Consider the following 13,256-nt stretch of genomic DNA (forward strand, 5'->3'; position numbering starts at 1 on the left):
TAGTGGGACATTTGCTCCAGCCTTTTCTGTGCATGGCTTAGCATAGCTTATAGTATTTAATCTTCTTTACCAGCCATTTTACTTCATTTAAGCAACACTTCTTTAATAATAAATCCCCCAAATGCTCCAAAAGCCATGAAATATGACCCACAGGCACATTCTACATCCACACCTCAGGTTTCAAATCCAGTCTGTGTGACAACGGCAACAGACAAACAGCCTGCAAACCGTGTTCACCCTCACCTCCCATCTTCCACGGGGCCCTCGGCCTGGCAGCTGATGCCCCGTCCCCCGCCGCTTCCCTCCACCCGCCTGACATCGCCATCAAAGCGCAGGCTGCCTCCCAACTGTTAGCTCCCCGCTACGCTGCTAATAAAAAGCCTGGGTTATAAATATGAACAGAGGAGCGTGTATAATGCCCTAAAGGAGCACCCAAAACACCACTAAACAGATACATGTAATGGGATGGATACGCCTCATTAATTTGAGGATGTTTAGTTTTTACAGATGCTGTGATAGAGGCAAGGTGTTATGAATAATCTAAAAAAGCTCTGGACTGCATATAAATGCTAAGAGCTTTCCATGGAATGGGGGGGGGGGTTCTCTTCTGTTCTTGTAGAAGATGCACTATTGCTGACTAATATGGATTTTTTTTTCCTGATGTACATTCTGAGACAAATTGATTAGACATAATTTAGCATAACAAGCGACATCCTCCTAATGGCAAGTCACAGATCTATAATTTCTTCTAAAACATTTTTTGAACAGCTTGAGAGTTGTTTTAGATGAAACAGGATATTTTCTGACATGTATTGTGGCAGCAAGCTGGAGACGGTTTTCCACAAATGGGGAAAAGGGAAGTGAAACTGAGCAGCTGGTTTTATTTATTTAAGAATACAGGGTCAACTTCACTTTCGTATTCTTTTGATATGGATTCCCGCTGTGTGTGTCTCATCCTGGCGAGGTGCTACAGGCCTCCCATTGATCTGGGGAGCTGGGCAAAGCCATCACTTTGAGGTGACAGCTAAATGACCTGCAGCCCTGGGCGCTGACCATCTCGCCATCAACCTTTCCATGTGTGTTTGCATTGCAGTGACTAATCAATATGGGATGATGCCTGCATGGAGCTCATCAGTGGTGGCAGTTGCAGCGGACAGACTGTAATCTATACCTTCGCTGAGCAATACTTAGATGATTCCCCCTCCCATCTGCATGCACACATCTCCAAAAGAAACGCCCCTCCTCCTCCTCTTCGCCTCCTAAGCTCCCCTTCAGGCTCCTTCCCATGCACCCGCTGTGAGCTGCAGCCTCCTCAGAGAGCAGCACGGCGTCATCGTTGGCAAACCCGCCTGCAGGGCACCAAGGGAGGCAACACTTCATTTTCCGTCGTCGATCTGAGCGCCCCTTGTGTCACCCCCATTCTCAACAGATCCACTGGCAGGAGGTTCACAATTTGGCCAGGAGGGATCTTAGAGGCCCTGATGGGGCTCAGGAGCAAAAAAAAGGACGACACAAAGAGAAAAGAGCTACCGGGGAGAGAGGAAGCTCATTTATCTGCCGTCAGAGAGGTGAGACATGTAGAGGAGGAAGAAAGAAGGACAGCGCACGAGGTGAAAGATCTCCCAACATTACACTGCAGATCGGAGTAGAAGATAGCGAAGAAGACATCGACTAACAGCTCCGTCTCTGCCGTAGCCGAGCCTCACCTAGCTACAGATAAAACACAGCGGAAACAGCTTAATTACACACAAGGCCTTATCAGTCGACATTAGCCCGGCAGTGATAATCAGCGGCAACGTCAGACCCTTCCGCCAGAGCCTCGTGGCGCTTTCACACGGTGCAGGCGCCAGGCTGATAACACACATCGCCACTTGTTAAATCACTATTTGCTGATGGGGTTTAAAGGACATCTCTTTGTGGAGCTTGCACGTTCTCCCCATGCGAGTGTGTGTTTTCTCTTGGTAGTCCGGTTCCTCCCACATTCCAAAAATATGCATGTTAATTAGCAACTAGTGGTGGAACGGTTTCTTTTAATAACGATTCGATCTGTATCATGAGTAGTGGTTGCAGATACAATTCGAGGACGGTATTGGTTCATTTGGAAGGATACGATACGAAATGATTCAGTAACCTTTTATCCACCAAATCAACCAGTGACTGTGAAATAAATACTCAGATCCCGGCAGTGCAGGTATTTAGGTATCAGTTAATTATGGCTGTAAACAAACAAGTGAAGGTCGACCTTTTCTGCTCTCATTTTCAATCTTCAATATATTTTCAATACATGCAGAGTAAATGCAACCAACATTTCAACAGTAGGTTTACTGCGACCTTTGCTTTTGCCTTTCAACATAAAAATAATTCAATATTAATATCAAAATAAAGTGCAACCGACACTTCAGCATTGGGTGAAATTCCACGGTGCCTTATTAGGTGGTTGGAGAGATGTGTTGTGTGGCTGTGGTATTTTAATTGACCTTTACGTATTGTACAAACAGCGAGCGACTTCTTTAAAACAGCTCCCTGTTTGAGAAAGCCAAAGTGTTTCCACACACAGGACCGCAATGGGGCCTGACTTATTTCTCGCTCGCCGGCTTGTGTGTAAATCGAAGACCAGCTGTATTCGATATGCAGCTGTACCGACCCGGAAGCTGTAGTGGCAAAATGTAAATCCAAAAAGCTCTGCACCGATTTCACCATCGGAGCTAAACAGGACTGCTGATGTCTGATCTCCTGATCAATGGAAAGGCGACCAATACACCCGAGCCGCTTGATGCCATATTGGAACGGAGGCTTCCACCTTTACCATCCCGATAGCTCTTTGAGGTTTTGGTGGTGCTTATCTTTGAGTCTGCACAAAGACTTTTTAATATAAGGACCATTTCCACTTGGGGGTCCTCTGCCATGGTCTAGCCAGCTGGGACTGTGACATTGAAGCCCCAGGTCGCAGGTTTTCTATCAGAGTGAGTGTCCTTCTCCTCAATAGAGTACCCAAACTACCGTAGCTGTGAAACTCCATCAGTCCACAACTGCTCGTAACCCTGAGCTGGGCCCCCAGCAGGGACGGAGCTGGGAATAGCGCACAGAATATTTCTGAAAACCTGAAACCCAGCACCGGATGCATTTTAGTGTCATACCCAGGACCCATATCGTTTTTGTACCGAAAATGACCGGAACTGCAAAATACCAATCGTACCGTCCCACCCCTAAAAATAAGCATTTCTTATGCTGCGAAACCGAGATGCTCCTTTCCCTCAATTTTGCCTCAAAAATGTCAGAATGCAAGCAGAGTATTTCTGTTTAGTTTACTACTCCAGGAAACATCACATGTGGATAATCCGTCTTTGGCTCAACATGTAAACAGATTAAAACTTGTGAGGTTCTGCTGACCTTGACGTGCATGCAGAGTTCAATAACAGGCCACAAAGTACAACAAGTACACAGCACATAAAGACAGGCTCCAATCCTACAGAAAGACGCGTGACAGAGTGGAAAATGTCTTTGTTACGGTATTAAAGAGGATGATTTGAGAAGAGGTGAGTGTGAAAGCGGATCGAGAGCTCAAGACAGAAGAGGAAGGCTAGCGAGGAGGATGAAGATGCAGTGAGGAGGCTCGAGGAAGCGGGGCTGGGGTGTTTGTATGCGGAGGATGTACACTTCTAATCCCAGCGACTAGAGCAGTGTTTCACGTGCCAAGGAGGGGAAGTCTGTCTCTCTTTAACTGGATTTGGGTGAGCTGCTGTTTATTGGCGTATGAGTCGCCAAGTGCCCCCCTCTTAGCTGTCAAAACCGTCCTAATCTAATCAAGAGACATTTCAGCCATTTTCCTCCAACATGGCCCATGCACGCGAGGGGGGTCGGCGACAACAGCGGTTTTACAGCGGGGTTAGCAGCTTGCGGCGGGATTTGGGGAGTCTGTGCTCCGGATGTGGGGGACCCCATTGTGTGCGGCAGGCTGGCTAATCTTCATTACCTCACACAATGGCGAGGCCCAAAGAGCGAGGCCTTGGCTGCAAAAGGCATGACCAAACAAAAGAACGGTGAGCAGAGAAAGAGAGCGAGTGGGGAGGAGGGTCGGCAATAACAGAGGCGAGAGATAAAGGGAACAGTGGAGCGGAAAAACTCTTGCTCATACGGCGGCCGGCAGAAAAGGCCGCTCAGTACCACAATCACGTCCACAAAAAATGTGCAACCCCGGCGCTGTGCCACCGCTGATAAGGCCCATTCATACTTGCTGAATTAGGGAAGCACTTTGAATGTTGTTCAGCGGGCTGCCATCGTCCTTACTCTGCCAAAAAGAGGGAGGGTGGTGAAAGCGGGTCAGTGGCACAGTCTCACAAGTTGGATTAGCTCAGGTGCACGGCCGTGTGCATGGTTGCACAGGTACGCAACAGTGTGTGCGAGCATGTGAGAGCAGGAGGTGGGACGCTGTCGTTCCGTCTTTACTCCCACGGCAACGCTTTTAAGACAAACCTGAGTGGGAAAGATTAGCCCAAGCTGCTTAAAATATTGAAAGACATCTCCTTGCCACCGGGCTCTCTGCCAAGAGTGCCGAGAGAGCCCGGGAGTGAGTTGATGTTGCTCAGAGATGGGCGGAGGCGGGATGAACCCAGTCACCCCGTTGCTGCTGCAGCGCAAACTGTGGGCACCCCAATTTCACCCCCAAAGCTCCACAACAAAGGCTGGCTGAATGCACTGCGAAAGGAAGCTTGACATGTGAACTTTACCTCCACACGCATCGGAAGCTCTATCCAGTGTTTCTGTGCTCGCACGCAGACACACGCTTGCACCTGCTAGTCAAAATATTCAAACACACACTCGCTTCTTGCTGCACACATAAACCCAATAAACTCCTGCTGTGAGCTTGTTCTGTTGCTGTGCCTTGCTTACACACACACACACACGCACACACACACCAGTGAAAATTATTGATGTGCTCTCTTATAAAACAGTGGCTGGTCTCCGAAGTATTCCTGGCAACATCACAAGCTGAAAATAGCTGCCGACCCAAATAACTTTCCCCGTCGGAACATAGATGGAGCCAGACCACAGCCACCGGCAACTAGCTTTACTAATTGGCAACATTTTACAATGAAATAATATCTGGGACGCAATAGTGGTAAACTAAAGAGGGGAGGATGTGCTGTCTAGCCCCGCACACGTCTGGGAGGAGCTCCCATCTTGTTGGCATAATTGATCAAATACTGCCGGAAAATACAGACAGAAGGTGTGTGTGTGTGTGTGTGTGCATGTGTGGAGTTGGTGGTCAGGCTGTGAAACATTTATACGACACCACAAGTGTAGTTAAAGACAGAAAAACCACTGACTGGTGGGGTACGTGCAGTACCACAGGCACCATTGAGGATTATTTCTAGTTGTTGTATGTTGTAATATAACCTCACTGGGAACAGGAATGAATGAAGGGAGAACAAATTTAGTATTTAGACACACCTCCAAACTATTCAATTCATATATCCAGTTGTATAAAAGCCACTTAGTCTAATCTTCAACACAGCGTATGCCAATGCCAAGCTTCCAACGAGGGATGGGTGATATGGCCCAAAATCCATACTGCAATTACAATATACAGTACATCGTGATATATTTGCTCCTCCTTTGGCTGGCAATGTATTCTGTCATTTCTGGTCGTCCCTTATTTATCGCGGTTAATTGGTTCCAGACCCAACCGTGATAAGTAGCTGTCTGTGAAATAGGATTTTAAAAAAATACATGGGATATTTTTGTAGTTAGAGCATAGGAAACCTGCTTGTCTGTCTAAATACAATGAGAGCCCTCTAGACATTAAATAACACCCCTATAGTACCCATGCCACTCCTATTATTCTTTGTTTATACCACAATGGCAGGCTACGGGATCACTGCAGGAACACATCAGACCGTTTAAAACAAAGCATACGACCGGGATAACTAGTCCTCGAAGTGGAATTACTTCTAGGAGGAAAAGACAACAAAATATCATGAGAATGTCAACTGGGGTGAGTCATGTCCGTTGGAAGATTCAGATATGCTGGCTTGTCGTCAAATCTCTCTTCTGGTCATGTGATGACGATGGATCAGTAACGGCATCGAACAGCGGTTCAACGACATTAAAAGCCACCACATGACATTGGTTGGTTGCATCTTCTTACTCTCCATTATGATACAACGACATGCCAGATTGATATAGGTTGCTATGATATATCCTTTCTATCCTACATTCCTACTTCCAACAATACATGGATGGATGAGTTAGGTAGGGACCAATTCAAGAGCCCTGACCTCAACCCAGGTGTTTTCGCTGAAAGCACCCTATGTTCTACTGCCGAGGAGATTGTTCCAGATTTCCTGTACTTCTGTAATATTATCTGTGCAAAGTAAATTGTGAGCGTACTTTGCGAACAGCACATGAATCATTTTCCAAGATGCAATTACAGTTGATATCAGAGCCCATTCAATAAACCCGTGATATTCCTGACAGGTTTTTGTGTCCCTTTCCCCCCCAATATTCAGGATGAAATCTTCAATCAAGAAAAGATCAAACGTTATCCAAGATTGACTTATCATCACTATACCTCAACCATGGAATTTCCATTTCACTTACGACTAACAATTTCAAAATATGCATAGAATAGATGATCCTTGTAAAGAGCTCTGCAGTTTTGGAGAATGTCATCTATCTAGGGAGGAGCGATCGCACTGCACCTTGGGCCACTGCCCCAAAACTGCCAACTTAGCAGAGACGCTGCGTATTGCCTTTCTGACTGAATTCTATGTAGATCCTAAAAGACTGTAACAAGTATGAGGATGACCCAAGAGAAAAGGTCAGATTCCTTAAATCCAAGAGTTTTCACCCCATTATTAACACTTCAACGCACCCTGGACTCCTCATATACACAAGGTGAGCAGAACAGGCACCAGAAGTTCGCTGTTAGGCTGACGAATGGCTCTTCCCGCAGGTCTCATTAAATCATCGCAGGCCACTTCTCAGGCCCGTTGGAAGTCATCATTCTAATTTGACACTTATATGACCATTCTTTCCCTCCGCCAAGGCTGAATGTCAAAATAAAATAACATCGCATCTCACGTTCTGACATGTAGGCCAATCCCAATTTCGAGTTGAATCCACCCGTTTTTGACTTGGCAAGTCGTATCTCATTCAAACACTTCAGGCCCACAGGGGCTGGAAAGGCAACTGCTGCAGGAACCGGCCTCCTTCATTTGGAGCCAGGTTTAATCTTGCATGTCAGATCTGTTCAAGGGTGTTTTTACATGATGTAATCCACATACCGACGAGCATTTAGCCTTCTAAACACGATCAATTGTAATCATATTCCAAATGACAGTCAAACGCGATGGAGTGATGTCATCCAAGCAGGTGAAAAACACCTCCGCTTTGCATGTGGAGCAAGCATGCAAACCGCACACAAAGTGGCTTACATAACACGCTGAAGGCGACTGTTTCAGCACCACTGCAGCATCGCAACCTTGGGTCAGGATGACATCTCCTCTAAAGAGACTTTAAAAGCATATGCATCCCCCAAGAGTCAACACGACGTCTTCACCCTGCTTTATAAACAAGTGGCTTCACGCCGTGTCCTTGCGGCCGTCAGTAGCGCACGGAAAAGGATGTGATTGATGACTGGCTTCAGACGGCAACAAGCAGTGGTGTTTACTCAGGGCAAATTGCCCTTGTCTCTCTCTGCCCTGCATCTCTTTCCTTGTTCTTGGGTCCTAGGGAGAAGGACCGTACTGCTGGATGTTTGCTTTCTGGGCATCTCATTTTCCTTTGGGGTGGGATTAGCCTCCTGGACGGACAGCTAAACAAGCAAATGGATGGATGCAGCGTGACATGCCTTATCGCACTGCTGGCCAAGGCTGCCTAGCAACAGGTGAGATGAGATATGGTGCTGTACCATTACCATAAGGCAGACAACCGCAGCAGCCATGCAGTCCAACGCCACAGCTTTTCTATGAAAATTGACTTGGTAGTTCTGGGTGTCCGTACACTCTCGTAGTTATCGTTCAGTATTGAGCATAACAAATGGTGTATTTTAACCTTTGGTACTTTGAAAGATGTGGTTGGACGATACTCCCACCAATTGCTTGTTCAGCCGTCTTGTTGGGATGACACGGCCAACACCAAATCCCGCAATACTTAGTTTACAAAACACTACCATGTTGTGTCAGGCTCATTCATGTGGTCCGCCACATGAATGAGCCTAACCTGTCAGGCTACCCAGATCATAAAAAACCATACTTTTCATTACTATTGTTGGGTGTCTCAAATGGATTAACTGGATTTACATGATTTCCTGTAAATGTCCTCGGTTTTCGTATGCTTCAGTTGTCTTCTAACTTTTTAAAGAAATTAGCAGAAACCGAGGAACAACGGCTTGAGTTAATATTAATCAAATAAGTTTACAAATGTGCACAGGCATCCCAAAGCTCAAATCGCTCGAAAGATGGAAACAGGGAGTTCTTAACCTTTGACCTACGGACCATGGGTTTCAGGGGGTTGTGCATGTCATATGTACGTCATATAAAAATCTAAATAAATGCAGTATGTACATATTGGATGTGGATCCATAGCGTACTTTGGTTAAAATCTCACCTTCAAGACGTTCAACTGCTTTTGTTCAACTGTGTGCCGATGCTACCTTTAATGAGAGACAGAGCTGCTGCTGGGGAGTCCCAGAGAAAGAAAACACGTTGATAGCTGTTGTCACCACATGGTTTTTGCAGCCCTTGGAATTGTTGTAACATTTCCCCAAAGAGACCAACTTTAAGTCGTGTACTGCAGCAGGAAAAGACAACTTGAATTATACAGCACAGTTGGTTTGATGCAGAGTCTTCTTTCTCTCGCTCTGTGTTCCCAGCGCTTACCAGGCCGGATGGTAGCAGCCAAGCAGGTGGTGCCACAGCAGCATCACAATTTTGGCTCAAATGATGCGAAAGTCATTGGCAAGCCACGTGTGTGCAAGTGTGAAGCGACAAAAAGACGACTGACTCCCCCGCTGGCTGTTAATCAAACCTGGGACGGCGGAACGTTTCGGAAAGCTATACATAAAGATGTGCTTGTCCACACGCCTCCGCGCCCCCTCCCGCTCCCTCTGACAGGCCAGGCAGTGGCATGTCAGCCAAATGAATACATCCACCGCGGCGCTCTCTTTCATCAACGCTTCCCGACTTTTCATCAGCAGCCATAAAGCAGTAGCAGGCACCTATCACTGGTGATCGCCTCTCAGCCGCCTGAATGATGAGACTGAGGTGGCAGAGTTCACTCAGCGCTCTCATGTCAGAAGAGATGTTACTAGGTCAGGGGGTCGCTTGAACATCTCATTACACAAACCTGCGTACGCACGGGATCCTCAGCGACAGATAAGATGAGCGCACCTCCATACGGACAAACACCAAGTGGCCTGTCTAGTTAACTGCCGCTCCAAATTGAGTTTTAGCAGCTACGCCTCATCTATCACATCATTTAAAATGTGCAAACTCATCGCTCGTTAATTACAGCGATTTTTACAGATTTTTAAACAGAGACACCCCCCTCTACAAACAGATACTTTGAGGAATAACCGGATTGCACAAAGGCTGCCTTTCACAGGCCAAGCCGTGTCCAATAGATTCGACGTGACCAAGATCTCCTGACTGGCTTTTGGCTGGAGGGAGACATCAGCCTGATCAGCCATCTGAGCATCACGAGGCATCGCACTGCAGCCCTTTCACCATGTTGGAAAATTGCACATAACAAAATATTTGGAATTTGGAATATTCCCCAAATATGACATCTTTCTGTTTCTGCGCAAAGCGTAGATAGGGATTCATACCGAGACTCTCTGGTGCCCAGACTGCAGTAGCAACTGGTGCCTCATTTTCAATGCCGACTCTGCCATCTGCAATGTGTGCTTGACAGCAATATTGTGCTAGTACCGTCTTCAATAAACTGTCCTGACAAAAAACCACTTTAAAAGTACACCTTAACACACCGTAAACATTTCTCCAATGCTTTCCACAACACTTGTTACTAATGATCCACCCATCACAGTCACAGTCAGCACAAGCGCATTGGTTTTGGCATTGTTTTTGGCATTGTTTTTGGACAAAATGGGTATGTTTGCCTTTTTCTATGTACCCGTTTTAGAACTGTTTAAGCATCTGTAGCGTTTGAAAAGTACCAAGTTAGAATATGAAAAGTAGTACCCAACCAACTCATAGTACACTAAAATATTCCAATTTCATGATTGATCTCTCCTGGAATGAACACAAACTTTCACACTTGTGGCACTGCACGGTTACGATGAATGGAGGCTTATACTCGTGTTGCACTGCTGAACAATCTGCATGAGGTACTTGGAACAGGAGGGATGGACACAGGAAAAAAGGTTAGCCATGAGTGAGAAAACAGCGGCGGCCTACTGAGGATTACATAACAAGATGGCAAGATGTGCGCTCACATGTATGGATTGAGAAATCTGCACCGATTGATGGCAGATGTTGCTTTTTGCCACTTTTGCTTCCCGTAAATGGTAGAGCTGTCACACCGTGTGGATCGCTTTCCAGACACTCCAGAGTCCATCCCTGCATCTTAATCCCAAGCTCCTCATCTGTCTGTCTATGTTCGCTCGTCATCCCTTTGGGGTTCAAGCCCACCGGACTGTGAAATGCGAAACCCTGCAGCAGTGGAGAATGTGCATGCTCGGCAACTTCTTCCTCCGCCATGCTCCCCCCCCCCACCCAACCACCACCACCAGCTTCCCCAGACAGCGCCGTTGAAATGTGCGTGCGAGAGAGCAGATGTATGTGAGCACGCCAACTTGCAGGTCGCTCCGCTGCTGCTTCCGCATATAGAGAGCTGTGTCCACATTTAGACACCCATGATGCACTGCAGCAGCATGCAGACATTTCGCTTGGGTGGGCATCATGCACTCGCTCCAAATGCATGTGTGTGTGTGTGTGTGTGTGTGTTGAAGCCATAAGGGATAGTATATGTGTTGGAAGGTATGGCGTGTGTCCTGCAGGGTCAATGACACACAGTCATACGTGGTGTCCCATTACCGAGCAAAGTCAACTGCAGCTTGGAACCCATCCTGATGTTTGTTCTGTCTCGTTTCTTTATGCACATAATCGCTTCAAAGATGAAAATTCCAGAAACAGTGTTAAAAATGCCGGCGTTGAGTTGGGTGCTTCTTTGACTACTTAGTCCGGCTTAGTCCAGCTATTTGTTTCAGCCTCAACAGGCGACCACGCTGGGAATTGGATGTGAGACATTTCAGTTTGGCTCTTTTAACTCCAATAATGGAACAAATAGACGTCTCAAATGTGCCATCTGCAGACCTCCAAACACTTTCATCCATGTCTGCTCCCCATCCCCCCCATTACCGCCTGAATCACGCCTTAGACTACGACAGGGGACACAGTCATCACTCTTGCCGTGCTTGCTTCTCAGGGAGCCATTTAGGTCCCACAACAACGGCCTACTATCTCGCCAGTCGAGCCTTTTAAAACATCCGATTCTGAATTGTGGCTGCACTATAGGGGACACTGCATGGGTCACAACTGGAGCTTTTGGGACAATTCATAATTCCTCCATTCAGGAAAAATGTGATGGTGGCACTGTGGCAGTGTAAAGCAAGGCCTTATCTCCTGTTTTATCGTTTAATAAGACTTGTTTCACATTTCAATCAGGTAGCAAAAGCATTAGTATTCTAAAAATACCTTTGAGGTTTACAAGTAGCGAACAAATAAGCAGACAAACCAGGCAGTACCAAAACACACACATCGTGGCGCTACAAGTTGCAGATATTTTTCTTCCATTCCAAAATGGATGGTGTCTTACAGGCTGCAAAGCATTTCCAGCCTGTCGAGGTAAGAGCTCTCACTCGTTTCCATGTGCATTATAGGTATTGATTTGGAGATGTAAGATGTGGGCGAGCCATTTCAAAATCCAGTGTTGGCAGGGAGTTGAGAGAACTTGTCATGAAAAGATGAGTCTGTGGCTAACAGTGGGGTGCCAATTAGGCTGCTTGGACACAAGGAATGGATACACGCCATGCACCCCCCCCCTTTTTTTTCTGAGGATGCATGAGAAGTGGAGAGAAAACTGGACAATACTAACATATTTTAATGTTTTTTATGTCGGTCTGTCAAATGCAGCATGGCACTCATCATCACCAACGCAGATGGTGCTGATGCTTACATGAAAAAAGTGAGCCAAAATATTGATAGATTTGGAAAATACATATGAATTAAGCCACATTGTGGGTTTGTAGAGAAGATGCCATGTGGCAGCATGCTCGCCTCCGCATCCCTTCGCTGAAGTTGGATACAGGAAGTGCGCGTAAAAGGTGACAGTTCATCTCTTCCTGGAATATTTATTTCAGCATTGCATTTAAAAGATGCTGCAAAGACAGACATGTCAGGTATCTATTATAGATAAGACGTGGATGGATAGAAAGGGGGGGTGCTTCCCAACACGGTAATGCGGATGTATAATTCACGACCAATTCTGTCCTGGTGATGGCTTCCGCATTTTCATCTTCCCAAATCGCACTTGACAGCTTTATTACGCACCGGCGTGCGTCCGCATCCCATCCACTACCGCTGAAAAAAGTGTCACAAATACGAGTTATTTTCCCCTCATTTTCTCCTCCCTACACTTCGATGAAAAAATAAGTTGTTTTATCCTTCCTGAGCTCTCAAGCGTGTAGGCGAGTGAGACACGTACCTGCTGCCAGTTCTCTTCGAGTGAAGGCATGGCGGAGAAATAGCCGGTGTCGTGCACCAGCTGAAGTTCCTGAAAGATACTGTGGTTCGCCAGGACGTCCATGCTGACGCGCGCTGTCGGGAAAGCAAGACCGTTCCACAAGAAATGTGCCGCCTCTCTGTGCCTTATCGCGCCTCTCTACACGTGCACGTTTTTCATACTAGTCCACTTTGGTTGCTCAGAATGTCCCGGTACCTGCGCGCATTACCGGACTCGGTGCGTAAAAGAGAGTGGAGATGATGGAGGCTCCATGCGTATCCCTGTTGCCAAAATAGACACTGATAGCCGCCGAGGAGAGGGAGGGAGGGAGGGAGGGAGGGAGGGGAGGGGTGCGCGTAAACGAAGAGGCGTGGTTTGATTTGTCAATCAACCCCCTTGTTTGTCCATGTAAGGTAAATGGGCGGTTGAAGGGCGATTAAAGCGGCAGTGGAGCATAGAGAGGTGGGGCTAAGCAGATTGTGCCAGGTGGATTGGTTCCAGTGCGCCGTCAA

At 46.7% G+C, this 13,256-nt stretch overlaps 1 protein-coding gene across 1 annotated transcript in view; it reads right to left on the minus strand.

Annotated features, from left to right (window-relative positions):
* LOC131104738 (Krueppel-like factor 7) overlaps window positions 1-13,043 on the minus strand; it is a 31,388-nt gene extending 18,345 nt beyond the window's left edge. The window contains exon 1 of the mRNA XM_058052235.2: window positions 12,727-13,043. Coding sequence (XP_057908218.2) covers window positions 12,727-12,828 — 102 coding nt within the window. The 5' untranslated portion in view covers window positions 12,829-13,043. The remainder of the gene's footprint in view (window positions 1-12,726) is intronic.
* Window positions 13,044-13,256: the final 213 nt, after the last annotated feature.

The sequence above is a fragment of the Doryrhamphus excisus genome, linkage group LG15 (assembly GCF_037039965.1).
Source record: "Doryrhamphus excisus strain RoL-2023G ecotype Guam linkage group LG15, RoL_Dexc_Guam_v1.1, whole genome shotgun sequence".
In the NCBI taxonomy this organism is placed as follows: Eukaryota; Metazoa; Chordata; class Actinopteri; order Syngnathiformes; family Syngnathidae; genus Doryrhamphus; species Doryrhamphus excisus.